The sequence below is a fragment of the Sus scrofa genome, chromosome 1 (assembly GCF_054392235.1).
Source record: "Sus scrofa isolate SSC_HxYL_T2T_F1_AM1 chromosome 1, Sscrofa_HxYL_maternal_Yorkshire_Landrace_v2.0, whole genome shotgun sequence".
Classification (NCBI taxonomy): domain Eukaryota; kingdom Metazoa; phylum Chordata; class Mammalia; order Artiodactyla; family Suidae; genus Sus; species Sus scrofa.
Genome location: NC_139383.1, coordinates 155,792,991 through 155,807,184, shown reverse-complemented (window position 1 = coordinate 155,807,184; position 14,194 = coordinate 155,792,991). Strand labels below are relative to the sequence as shown.

Sequence of the window (14,194 nt, the reverse complement as noted above, 5' to 3'; positions counted from 1 at the left end):
AAAGAACAAATTTAAATTGTGAAAACTTAGCCTGCAAATATAGCAAAGTAGATAAAAGGTCATTTTCCCCCTGCTTTCTCAGCACACTCCCTGGATAACTCTTTTTTGAGTCCAAGTACCTGGCTCAGAACCCACATCTCTCTTCCTCTCTCATTCTTATAATTCTCTCGTGTCATACTATAATTTTTACGTTACTGTCAAGGTGGAACTGCAGTGTATAAATATGTTTCCATATAAAATTTAGAGGACTGACTGGTTGCAGCATTCTGAGTAGTTTTTCTTTTTCATATGTATTAAGAACCCTCCAAAGCCCAACTCTTCCTGTCAATGAAGAAGAACTTTGGAGTATTTTTAAGTTAGTTTCTAAGTTTCTATCTTTATTGTTAATTGGGGCCGAGACAGTCCTTTTAACAGTATCCAGTTTTTGTTTCTGTCCTAAGCTATGTAGATTTTGCTGACCTTTATGCAATAAACAAGTTTCTGAAAAAGCGTAAATTGGTTTCTATAGGATGAGTCATTTATTATGTAACAGGAAGTTGCCTTTATAAAAAGATGTAAGCATTCAGGCTCAGTTTATTTCCTGTATTAAGATTATTTTTAAATCAGCCATAACCAGTCAGTTGGGGAGGACCCGAGAGATAGAAATAAAACTCTTTGAAGAATTAGCAATCTGGCATATTTCATCAGGGTCCAATTAGGAGACAGAAAGCACAGTTTATTGTGACTAGAGCAAGTTTAATATAAAGAGATTAAATATAATGAGGCTGGAGTAATGAAGGATTAGCTGGTAAGAAATAAAGAGAACTCTCAAGAATATCAGAGTTAGACATAAGGAGAAGCCACTTCCCCTGATGCTGAGGTGGTGTGCCAGAGGAAAAGGCATTCCCCATTCCTCCCCATACACCTGAGGCTCACTGGATGGCAGAGAATTTGCTGTGGTGTGTTACCAGATGAACTTGCAGTAAATCTGCCTTCACAGGTGCTTGAGAAAGCTATTCTTGAGGAGATGCCTTGTGTCAGACTGTGTACTGGTTGCTGGCCACTGAGTGTGACCCTAAATACTGCAGGAACCTGCTGAGGGACACAGGAGAGTTTCTTCCTCCTACAATGTCTCTCCAGGTCCCTCTCCTGACATGGCTGCCTGCCCTCTGCCTCCGCTAAATGGTCCCAGACACCTATGACTTTACACCTGAAGTTTTTGCACTTAAAGCAGTCTTTGATTCTTGGCTGATCTGATTGGGTAAATTTTTTTTTTTTTTTTTTTTTTTTTTTGTCTTTTTGCCTTTTCTTGGGCCGCTGCCATGGCATATGGAGGTTTCCAGGCTAGGGGTCGAATCGGAGCTGTAGCCACCAGCCTACACCAGAGCCACAGCAACGCAGGATCTGAGCCATGTCTGCGACCTACACCACAGCTCATGGCAACACTGGATCCTTAACCCACTGAGCAAGGGCAGGGATTGAACCAGCAACCTCATGGTTCCTAGTCGGATTCATTAACAACTGCACCACGATGGGAACTCCGATTGGGTAAATGTTAATCAGCCATCCTAGTTACCCAGTTGATATGATAAGACTTAAGACTCTCTTTACAGTGAGTCCATTTATGTGAACTGTAAAAACTCATGTTTCAGAGACTTTGTCTTAACTGTCTTCCATAGAGCTTTTACCCAGCCAAAGTCTCTAAATTAATGTGTACAAGTGAAAAATCTGGAAAACAGAAGCTATCTCCTTACCCTCCAGGGGAAAAACAAAAATACCCTTCTGAAGGTTTTGAGGTCTCCTAGAATGCCTGAAGTTTCTGTGCTCCTAGGAGTCAGGGTATGGTAGATAAACATGAGTCCAACATCAGGACAAAAGATGGTTTTCATAAAGTTGGGTCGACTTGTAATAGCAAAAGTTATTTTTTGATAAAGTTTAAATATTACATGGGAGCCATTAGGGTAGAATTATGTGAGGAAGGTTTGGGAAAAATGTATTTTCATTTTTATGGCCTCACCAGTTTCTTTCAATAATTGCCAGTGATGGTAGGCTAATTCTGTGTGTCTAAATTCTTATTGTCTTGTAGTAGACTTAACAGTCAAATTTGGTCATATTAGAACATTTAAAGTGTTTGGAAAAGTTGATTACTATGTTCTGTACTATTACTCTAGATCTACATTGCCTAACACCATTGCCGCTTAGCCACATGTGAAGTGTCGCTAGTGGCATTTGAAATGTGGCCAGCCTAAATTGTATTCTAAGTGTCTATTTTCAGTATGAAGTATGCGTTGGATTTGGATGACTGAGTACACGAAAAAGAATGTGTGAAATACTTCATTAATAATTTGTATTGATTACTTAAATAATATTTGGCCATATTGGGTTAAATTAAATATATTGTTTTCTCCCTGTTTATTTAATATGGATCCTAGAAAATTTTAAATTACATAAATGACTTGCTTCATAATTCTGTTAACTGCACTGCTTTAGATGTACATGTACTGAATAGTGCCTCCATCTTTTGGTAGGTAACGGAAATGCAGTAAAAGGAAGGAATGATTTTTCCAGACCTTAATTACATGAAAAATTTAATAAAATGATGAGTTCCACCCATCTGAAATGTTATGTTGTAAAAAGAATATTAAAGAAAAGTACTAATATTGTATGAAAATTAGCCAAAGATGAAATGAAAATACTTAGTGGAAGTTTAGTGTGCTATGCAGAGCAAGAGCCCTATTGAACAACAGTCTTGATTATCGTTGGGGATGTTCAGATTAAAGTATTATTGATTCTGAGTTATCAGGACGATAGTTATCATTAATGTCACTTAGTCATATTTTATTTATTTATTTTGTCTTTTTGCCTTTTCTAGGGCCACTTCCTGCAGCATATGGAGGTTCCCAGGCTGGAGGTGTAATCGGAGCTGTAGCCATCGGCCTACGCCAGAGCCACAGCAAAGCGGGATCCGAGCTGCATCTGCGACCCACACCACAGCACACAGCAATGCCAGATCCTTAACCCACTGAGCAAGGCCAGGGATCAAACCTGCAACCTCATGGTTCCTAGTGGGATTCATTAACCACCGTGCCACGACGGGAACTCCGAGTCACATTTTAAATTTAGGTTTTAAAGTTATAAGGAAGAAGAAAATCAATTGGAAATGGTTGTATTTTGATCTTTTTTAAGCAAATAGTTGGAAGTTTATTGCAGAGCACCAGAAGTCTGTAGAACTGTTTTAAAAAAGTATGTAGTTATTTATGCTCATTCTCTTTCTTCAAAATGATCATGTTAGTATCTTTTGCATTTTTTTAATGCAAAGAATGTGGGGAGAATTTATTTTGTATTGCCCTATTCTGAAGCACCTGGAGCAATTTGGGGATAAGGTTTAGTTGTATGTATTTATAGTTAGACTAATTGTATGTGATATTTTATTACATAAGCAGTAGCTAAAAATTTTAACCTTTTTATCATTAAAAGTAGTTCATTCTGATTTGAGTTAGAAAATATGGCTTTGTAATTTTTTTCTAAAAGACTGTTTTACTTACATGTGGCTCATTTAAAATATATATATATGTATATATTAAATTTAAAACTGAAATACACTCCCACAGAGTAGTTAAACGAGTATGAAAATAGAGACTCGGTAGAAGATTGCTAATAATGTGCATTAATAGAACCAAATTCTTTGTTTAAAGTTAGACTTAATTCCATTTTTAAAATAATGAACATTATTTTAAAATATTTTAACCTTTAAAATATCTAAAGACATTTCAATCTGTGTAGGTACTATGTAAATATTTTCTAATGAAAGTTGAAATAATGGAGAAAAATCTACTGTTTCTCTGGGCTTGGGCTGATTTGTTTGCTTCTTTCCCTGAACCACTGTTGGCCTTAGTCCATCTATAGATCTTTCTCCTTGTAGTGTGGGCATGTATTTGTGGATCTGCAGAGAGTTACCTTTAATACCTCAGTGGTGTCACACCACATATATTCTGCAGTTTGTTCCTCGTATTGGGGGGGGGGCTTTTTTCATATCTCTCGTTAAAACTATTTAATTGTAACTTGTTTTAATATTTTAGTTTTTATCTTTGTTATGAAAGCCACATATGCTCATTAGAACAAGTAAAATTGACGAAATCTGCCCACTCCACCTCTTCCCATTTCTCACTGTCTTGAATTAAGCTTTTCTTCACAGTCAAACATGTAGCATTATACAAATCTGTGTGTTTTTAAAATAATTTTATCGTTCAAGCTCTGCACTTTATCCCCCAGCAGTAGCTTATTTTATTTAACGCAGTTAAATATCCTTCCAGCTTATTACTATTTTGATGAGAAATTTTCCATATTACAGAAAGTCTGTTTCTAGGTCTTCATGCAAAATAGTGTTGTATAAGCATTTTCATCCTCGATTTCATTCTAGAAGAATTTAATTTCTCTTTTCATTTCTAAAAGGATTAAAGAGTGTGCTGGTATTTAAATTTTTTCATGGGTTAGTGTCAGATTACTTTCCAGAAGTAGTTTGTACATTTGTTTCTCAGAATTCCATATTTACCACTCTGATGGTTCTAAAATGGTTACTCCTGATTTTAAATTGACAATTTCCTGACTGGTAGTGGAACTGAGCATCTTTTTGTAATATTAATGATCATTGGATTTCTTCCTCAGTGAACTTCCTGGTTCATGTCTGTTGCTCATTTTTCCGTTGGGTTTTTTTTTTTTTTTTTTCTTCAGTTTTTCATCAGTTAGTAGTAGCTCTTTTGGTAAATGAAAGTCTGCATAATATCTTTTTCTGTGCAATTAACGTTTTCAGTCTAGTGAATTCATTTTTTTTTTTCTTCTATGGCTTTTGAATTTTTATCTTGCTTATTTAGTCTAAGACTGTATAGACTTAATTTTTAATGCTATTGTTGCTGGCACATTTTCTTTTCGTTCCATCTGATTGTTAAGGATGTTAAAAAATATGTTGTTTTTTTTAAAAACATAATTAAAATTCTCTTATTTCAAATAATTTTTTAGTATTCTTTTATACTCACTAAAGTCCCCCCCCCCACTATTTCAGGTGCATTATGTCATGATTGTGTCATCTGAGCCTCCACATAGTGGTAAATAACAGTAGTGTTGGCAGGTATCACTGTGCTTTTACTAATTTTAGAGTACATACATTCAGCATCTCACTACTTAATGTGGAATAATAGCTCTTGGTTTTGGACAGTGGTCCCATTATTAATTGCATTGCCTGTATCTTTGCTTTACTAGTGGTTTTGTTAGGAGTGGCTGTTGATTGTTTTCACTTGCCTCTTTGGCCAGTATTAACATTTTTTTTCTGTAATGTTTGGATGTAATTATGTGATGGATTTCTAATGTTGAACTAGCCTTTCACTCTTGAAACAACCCTGGCCAGTATATAGTAATAATTCAAATATCGAGAATTGGCTATTATATAATAATTTTTACTGCAGTGCTCCCTTAGCCAGTTTTATTTAGAATTTTTCCTCCATTCATGTTTTAAAATACCTTTTGTGGAGTTCCTGTCATGATGCAGTGGAAACAAATCCATCTAGGAACCATGAGGTTGAGGGTTTGATCCCTGGCCTCGCTCAGTGGGTTAAGGATCCGACAGTGCTGTCAGCTGTGGTGTAGGTCGCAGATGCTGCTCGGATCTGGCATTGCTCTGGCTATGGCGTAGGCCTTTTTGTACTGTTAATTGTCGAGGTTTGAGTGTTAAGGTTCTGTTAGCCTCAGATTAAATCGCTGATCAATGAATGTTGAAAATTTTTTGGATAGGTACACAAGATTTTTATGATATTCTTCTCTGTATTACTATGTGTGTTTGGAATTTTCTGTAATAAAAAGTTTTTAAAAATTAGGGATTTTCTGTATTTTTCTATGGTCTAGGGTAATTGAAGAAACAAATTATCTGGTTTTTTCAGAGTTGGAAAAACTTAGCCACAGAACCTTCTATACCTAATACCTTTTTATTATTTTTTATTTTTTCTCTTTTTGTCTTTTCTAGGGCTGAACCTATGGCATGTGGAGGTTACCAGGGTAGGGGTCGAATCAGAGCTGTAGCCACTGGCCTACTCCAGAGCCACAGCAACACAGGATCCGAGCCGCATCTGCGACCTGCATCACAGATCCTTAACCCACTGGACGAGGCCAGGGATCGAACCTGCAACCTCATGGTTCCTAGTCAGATTCGTTACCCACTCCCCTAATACCTTTTTAAATGGTGGATCTTGATCTGTCTTTTTACATGAGATGTATTTTTTGGCCTCTTTTAAAAAAATAAATATAGGGAGTTCCTGTCATGGATCAATGGAAGTGAATCCTACTAGTATCCATGAGGATATGGGTTCAGTCCTTGGCCCTGCTCAGTGGGTTAAGGATCCAGCGTTGCCGAGAGCTGTGGTGTAGGTCACAGGGATGGCTCGAATCTGGATTTTGGATGGCCCAGCAGCCGTAGCTCCAATTTGACCCCTAGCTTGGGAACTTCCATATGCCACACTGTGGCCCTAAATAAATAAATAAATAAATATCGTCCCTTTATAATTTGTATTTTTCTGGAGAAACTGTTGATGGACATTTAGTTTTGATTGTTTATTGTTAGTAAAACTGAGAATACTCTAAGAATGTCTTCTTGGACATATAGATATTTCTCTAGGATGAACCTAAGAGTAGGATTGCAGGTTATTGCATATTTGCATCTTTTTTGTTTGAGTAAATAACTCCCATTTTCCCCTCAAGTAGTTGTATACTTAATTTTTATATTTCTTTTTACCATCCTTGTATGAGTGTTTCCCCATGTCCTTCCTTTCAGTTGATGTTATTTGAAAATTCTTATGAATAATGAGATCATTTCTATTTATTTGCATTTCCCTAGTTGCTAGTGAGGTTGAATATGTTTTTATGTTGTTTGTGTATCCTTTTTGGTGAATTGCCACTTACCAAGGAATTTGTTCTTTTTTTTTTTTTAAATTATGTCTTTTAAACTAATGTTCTGAAATTTCCTTAAATAGTCTTAAGTATCACATTCTCATTTTATGTATTGTTAGATCAATATACAGTCTTAATATTGAACTCTTATGACAGGTCAAATTGCTAATATTCAGTTGTTGGAATTTCAGAAATATTTCATTTGGTTCAACCTGATATTTTTCCAATTTTTTGCATGCATGTTTTATGTATTCACTTGTTGATGTATTATGGCTTTTGTGCATTGCACCTCTATTTTCGGTAATAAAATTTTTAATATATATTATATGTTTAGGACTTAATTCGCTCTGAAATTGGTTTATATTTGTCATTGATATGCATAGAGATCTAATTTTTCTAAATTTGTGAACAATTGTCCTAACATAATTGTCCTAACATTAAAATGTATTCTTTTCCAATAATTTTGGGCTGCTGCTTCCATAATAATCTTTGGTACTGTGGATGTATTTCTCCATTTTCTGTTTCGTCACATTGATCTATTTGTCTCTTCCTATGTCAGTACCACTCTAACCCCCTTTTTTTTTTTTTTTTTTTTTTTTTGTCTTTTTAAGGGCCACTCTCATGGCATATGGAGGTTCCCAGGCTAGGGGTCAAATTGAGCTGTAGCCGATGGCCTATTCCCCAACCACAGCAATGCCAGATCTGAACCTGTGCCATGGCTCATGGCAACGCCAGATCCTTAACCCAGTGAGCAAGGCCAGGGATCAAACCCCCATCCTCATTGTGCTAGTTGGGTTCCTAATATGCTGAGCCACAACAGGAACTCCACTCTAATCTTAATTACTTGGTTTTTACAATATTTTAATAGGTTAGAGCAAGTCCCTTGTCATCCTTTTTGTCATTGTCTGGGCTATTCTTACATTCTTTACAAATGATGTTCACAATCATCTTATGTTCATAATTTTTTATTTTGCTGCTTTATAGTCTCCGGAGCAGAGAGGAGGAGAGAACTACTAAACCCGGGGCAATCTCAACTCCTGTAAAGCATGCAGATGATCATACATCTAAAACAGTGGAAGAAGTTATAGTTGAAAGAAATGAGAAACAAGCACCCACTCTTCCAGGTATGCCTAGAAAATCCAAAGTGCAGGAAAACATCTGTAGTTTGGTGAAATTATCAGTATTCATAGAAAATATAAAGATGCAGTTATTATTACTGCTGCTAAATACCTACTACCCACATGTGAATTTTTCTGTACTTGACTGCCAACATTTTCTTTGGGGTAGGAGGTTGGCATAGATTAGGAGATTTTCATGAATGTTTTTTAGTTTTGTTAACTATCCAGGTAGAAATTATTTGTGTTCAACAGTAATTTACAGTGAGTGAATCTGTTTTCTAGCATTAAACAGAAACATTAGATTGGCTTAAGATATTTTTAAAAGTTATCTTGCCTATTGAAAGTGTTTTCACAAATACTTTATAAAGTATATTGTGTAAGGATGTATATTAGACCACACACAGGAATTTGCAAGGTTCTGCTATCTGGCTGTTGGAAAGGCCTGGAGATTCTGATTCTAATCTCTCTCAAGTCTTCCTTTCAGATTCTCTTTGCTCTGCTTGTTTAATGGCAGCACTGTCAATATTTAAAGTAAATTTTAGGAGTTCCCATTGTGGCTCAGTGGAAACGAATCTGACTAGCATCCATGAGGATGTAGGTTTGATCCCTGGCCTCACCTGGTGGGGGTGGGTTAAGGATCCGGTGTTGTGGTGAGGTATGATGCCTAGGTCACAGATGTGGCTCGGATTCGCATTGCTGTGGCTATGGTGTAGGCCAGAGGCTACAGCTCCAATTGGACCCCTAGCCTGGGAACCTCTATATGCCGCAGGTGCAGCCCTAAAAAGACAAAAATAAATAAATAAATTTATTTTACCACAGTGTAGAAAGAAGGCTAATTTGACAGTCTTAACAGAGAGATATAGGGATTCTTTCCCTCTCTTTTTTTTAAATGGCTGCACCTGTGGCTTGTGGAAGTCCCCAGGCTAGGGGTCAAATCAGAGCTGCAGCTGCTGGTCTATGCCACAGCCATGCCAGATCTGAGCTGTGTCTTTAACCTACACCACAGCTCATTGCAACGCCAGGTCCTTAACCTGCTGAGCAAGGCCACAGATTGAACCCACATCCTCATGGACACTGTGTCAGATTCTTAACCCACTAAGCCACAACATGTTAAGAAATCTTGAAAATAGATTTTTCAAACTTTAACAAGTGGAGCTATGGAAAAGACAGGTGAACATGTAACATGTATACTTGTAAAGAATTCAGAATTTATAACTATGAACTGTACTCTAATAGTATGGTGAACTTGCTTGCCCATTGTCCCACAGGTCTTAAGTAGAGTTAGGATCTGAATGCAGATAGTACAGCCTATACTCTTAGTCACCCACAGTATGTATGATAAATATGTTACTGATCAGCTTCTCTGAACTTATGTTTTTGCTGTATTTTGTAGACTTCTTATTGTTTGGTTATTTTAGTGGTTGCTTACATTATTATTCCATTTTGTAAAGTGATTCCTACACAGTTGAAATTTTCTTTTAGAACCAAAGCCTGTGTATGCCCAAGTTGGACAACCAGACGTGGATTTACCTGTCAGTCCATCTGATGGTATCCTACCTAATTCAACTCATGAAGATGGAATTCTTCGGTAACATGACTTTAACCTTATGTTGTCTTCTCTGCCCATCACTAAGCATAATTTAAAGTGAAAATTCAATTATGAATGAAATTTACATAAACTTGAAAAAATAGTATATACTGTTTAATGCTATGGTTAGGGTTTTGTTTGGATTTTTTAAATTATTTATATGATAGAATCAGAAATTAGAGAACAGCAGAGAAACATTCGGATGTTTACTTCTCTCTCACCACTGTTTTTAGGTGAGGGATTACAAAATTAGAAAATTGTTTTCTATTTGAACATAAGAATTTTCACAGGCACTAAAAATCCCTAGCGTTTTGGTTTTTTGGTTGTTGTTCTTTTTTTTTTTTTTTAAGAAATTAGTGTTTTCTTCCTGTCTCAGCACTATTAACATTCAGGGCCAGGTCATTGTTCATCATGGTGGACTGTCCTATACACTTTGGCGTGCTTAGCATCATCCTTGGTCACGGGCTGCCAGCAGCACATGCCCCAGTTGTATTACTAAAATTATCTCCAGATGTTGCCACATGTTTCCTGCAGGCAGAATCACCTCTGGTGGAGAATCTGTTCTAGATTAGTCAGCAATTCAAAAGTAAGTTTTTGATATTACACACCTTTTAATAGTTTACATTTTATATACTTAGATTGAGGTATAAATTTTATAATGGGATTTCAAACCGTCATGATCATCAGATTAGTTTTTTGTTGCCCCTGTGGTAAAGGGGACATGATGTGAGTAATGGAAAATTACTTTTCCTGAAGTAGGTTAGATCTAGACCCCTGCTCTTATCTGTTTTCTCTGCTAAAGAAAATTTGGTTGTTAACAGTAAGACCCTACTTGGTAGAGAGAAATACCTCCTGAAATAGGTGAGTATCACAAGTTGAAAATTGTACGTTTTTATTATTAGGTAACTGGTAATTCAGAATTTTATAAATTGTGAAGGAACTGACCCTTCTTTTCCTTTCTTGAAAATTGCCTGAGAGGGTCCCTGACTCTTTAAATTGTAAGAAAACTGGAATGATTAGATTCCACTGACCTGTTTCCCTGAGATAGCCCTGAAGAACAGATACCAAAGAGAATTGAGGATGTGAGCAGGATTTATAACTAAGCCCAGAAAGGTGTGGTTATTCATTCACGTTCAGCAAATGGATATGAGGCAGAAGTAGTGAGTCCGCTCTTTGCTGTTATGTAAAGTATTAGGCATCTAGGGCACAAGACCCTGAGATTGTATCTAAAGCTGTCCTTGAACAGTGGTTTTTAAAAGGCAGATTTTACTGAAGGGTGCAGACTGTACACTAGGTTGGTCATGGTTAGGAGAGGACTTTAAGGAAATGTTTAAAAAAGCTCTCTGTGCAGTTGACTTGGGAGAGGAATTTGGAGAAGGTGCTTTACACAGGTGGAAAGTAGGATCCCACAACACAAGGAACTCACACCCCCCATAATAAGACTGGTAAATAGTTTCAGGGAAACTAAGGATACCACCAGTCCTGGCAGTAAGTAACCTCACCTGACCTGCCAGCTCTTAGCTTTATGTCTAGATAATGTTGGTTCCACATGAAGAAAACTGGATCAAATGTGAATACAAGTTCTGAAAGCTATGGTGGTCTTTAGTTAGTTTTATAGAACTAGATATCTCTGGTCCCTCAACTCATTCATCCATGTGTTTGATTTGTGGTTTTTAGTTACTATTCCTAATTATTTGTTCATTGTTACTTAGTAAATTAAGAGGGAAATGACTTTTTCTACATTATATAACAGTTAAAAGAATTGCATGTCTTCTTGGCTCAGAGTGTGGGATGGTTATGGAAACTAGGAAGGGGTGATTTGTAATTACGTATGTAAGTTGTAATTAATTACCCTAAAGGACAGTGTGTGGTTATGTTTCTGTTTAGGCATTCTTCTGAGGCTTTCTTCAGTATTCGTTTTAGGAATGCCACAAGTTTTGATGTTACACTGGTAAAAGAAGAATGTGCCTGCATTAATTCTTTTCCATTCTCTCTCTGTTAAGAAGGGGGCAGAGATTAAATATGGGGCTAATCCAAAAAAGCTGAATGATGATAAGTTTTTCCTTTAAAATTCAAAGGGGCTGCAGAGTAAGTGATCTGTGTGAACTACCCAGAGTCCCCCAACTGCAAAGTTTCAAAACTAGTGTTTATTGGTTGTAGAATATAATACTTAGAGCCTAATTTTGAGTTCCTGACTTTAGGAAAATTTGTCAATTTATGCTTCAGGTTCTGCCTTTGTAAAGCAGTACTTCTCAGTTATTCAGTAGAGATTGTGTGGTATGAATTGGGATGGAAAAAATGGAAGATTTTTTAGCTATTGGTAATGTACCATATATAATCAAGATTCAGCATTGGGAAAACATTGTTTTTATGAAGTAATTTTATAAATTATTATATAAAACAGTACTTACATATTTAACATGGATATTTCAAAACTTATTTTGTTAATCAAAATTTTTTTTAAAGTGGTATTAATTCTGATTTGGAATTCTGGAAATTTCAGAGGGACCATGGTCCTTATTCTAAATATGGTCTTCGTTGTAACAATTTGCTATAACTTTTCAAGCTTCCTTTAACTGTTTCAAATGAAATACTTGCTTTAACAGGCCCAGCATGAAGTTAGTAAAATTCAGAAAAGGTGATAGTGTGGGTTTGCGACTGGCTGGTGGAAATGACGTTGGAATATTTGTAGCTGGCGTTCTTGAAGACAGCCCTGCTGCCAAAGAAGGCTTAGAAGAGGGTGATCAGATTCTCAGGGTATGTCAGTGTCTCAACTCATGTGGTTTCAGAATACTTAGAACTCTAGAGAAAGACATCAAACACAGCGGACCTATTATAATTAGCTTGTAATCTCTTATAAGTCTTGAACCTATTAAACCTTCAGATTAAGAATCCATCAGATCTTGGTTGTATTGGACTTGGCCCTTCCCAGCCCACATTTCTGATTGGGTTTTATTATTATTATTATTATTATTACTACTGTTATTATTATTACTATTATTATAGTTGATTTATAATGTTCTGTCAGTTTCTGCTGTGCAACAAAATGACCCAATTATACATACACATATATGCATTCTTTTTCTCGTAGTATCTTCCGTCATGTTCCATCACAAGTGATTGGATATAGTTCCCTGTTCTCTATAGGGGGACCTCATTGCTTATCTATTCCAGATGCAATATTTGGTGTCTACTAACCCCAAACTCCCAGTCCATCCTACTCCCTCCCTCTTGGCAATCACAGGTCTCTTCTCTCTGTCCATGAGTTTGATTCTGTTCTGTGGATAGGTTCATTTGTGCCATATTTTAGATTCTACATGTAAGTGATATCATATGGTATTTGTCTTTTTCTAACTTATTTCACTTAGTATGAGAATCACTGGTTCCGTCCATGTTGCTGCAAATGGCATTATTTTGTTCTTTTTTATGGCTGAGTAGTATTCCATTGTATATATGTACCACATCTTCTTAATCCATTCATCTGTCTGGACATTTGGGTTGTTTCCATGTCTTGGCTCTTGTGAATAGTGCTTCAGTGAACATAGGGATGCATGTATTTTTTTGAAGGAAAGTTTTGTTTGAAAATATGCCCAGGAACAGGATTGCTGGATCATGTGGTAATTCCATATTTAATTCTCTGAGGTACCTCCATACTGTTTCCCATAGTGGTTGTACCAGTTTACATTCCCACCAACAGTGTAGGAGGGTTCTCTTTTCTTCATACCCTCTCTATCATTTATTATATATAGACTTATTAATGATAGCCATTCTAACTGGTGTGAGGTGATACTTCATTGTAGTTTTGATTTGCATTTCTCTAATAATTAGGGCATTTTTTCACATGCCTGTTGGCCATCTGTCCTAGCCACATCAATCATCAAAAAAAATAAAAAAGCTATCCAAATTGGAAAAGAGGAGGTATAATTGTTACTATATTCAGACGACATGATACTAATATACAGAAAACCCTAATGACTCCACACAGAAACTACTCGAACTGATCAACAAATGCAGTCAAGTAGCATGATACAAGATTAATATTCAGAAATCAGTTGCGTTTCTCTATACTAACAATGAAATATTAGAAAAGGAATATAAAAATATAGTACCTTTAAAAATCGACCCCCAAAAATTAAATACCCAGGAATAAACCTAACCAAGGAGGTGAAAGACTTATAATACACTGAGAACTATAAAACATTAATCGAGGAAATTAAAGAGGATTCAAAGAAATGGAAAGATATTCCATGCTTCTGGATTGGAAGAATTAATATTGTTATAATGGCCATACTACCCAAAGCAATCTACAGATTAAGTGCAGTTCCTATCAAATTACCCATGATATTTTTTCACAGAATTAGAACAAATAATCCAAAAATTTATATGGAACCCAAAAGACCCAGAATTGCCAAAGCAAACTTCAAGGAAAAAAAACCAAGCAGAGGCATAAATCTCCCAGACTTCAGACAATATTACAAAGCTACAGTAATCAAGGCAGTGTGGTACTGGTACAAAAATAGACATACAGACCAATGGAACAGAATCGAGAACCTAGAAATAAACCCAGACACATGTG

The 14,194-nt window shown here is 36.2% G+C and overlaps 1 protein-coding gene across 20 annotated transcripts in view; it reads left to right on the top strand.

Annotated features, from left to right (window-relative positions):
* TJP1 (tight junction protein 1) overlaps window positions 1–14,194 on the top strand; it is a 264,401-nt gene that overhangs the window by 207,408 nt on the left and 42,799 nt on the right. For all 20 annotated transcript variants that reach the window (XM_021098856.2, XM_021098848.2, XM_021098836.2 and 17 more), the window contains 3 exon segments: window positions 7,897–8,036; window positions 9,513–9,618; window positions 12,225–12,375. In XM_021098856.2, coding sequence (XP_020954515.2) covers window positions 7,897–8,036; window positions 9,513–9,618; window positions 12,225–12,375 — 397 coding nt within the window.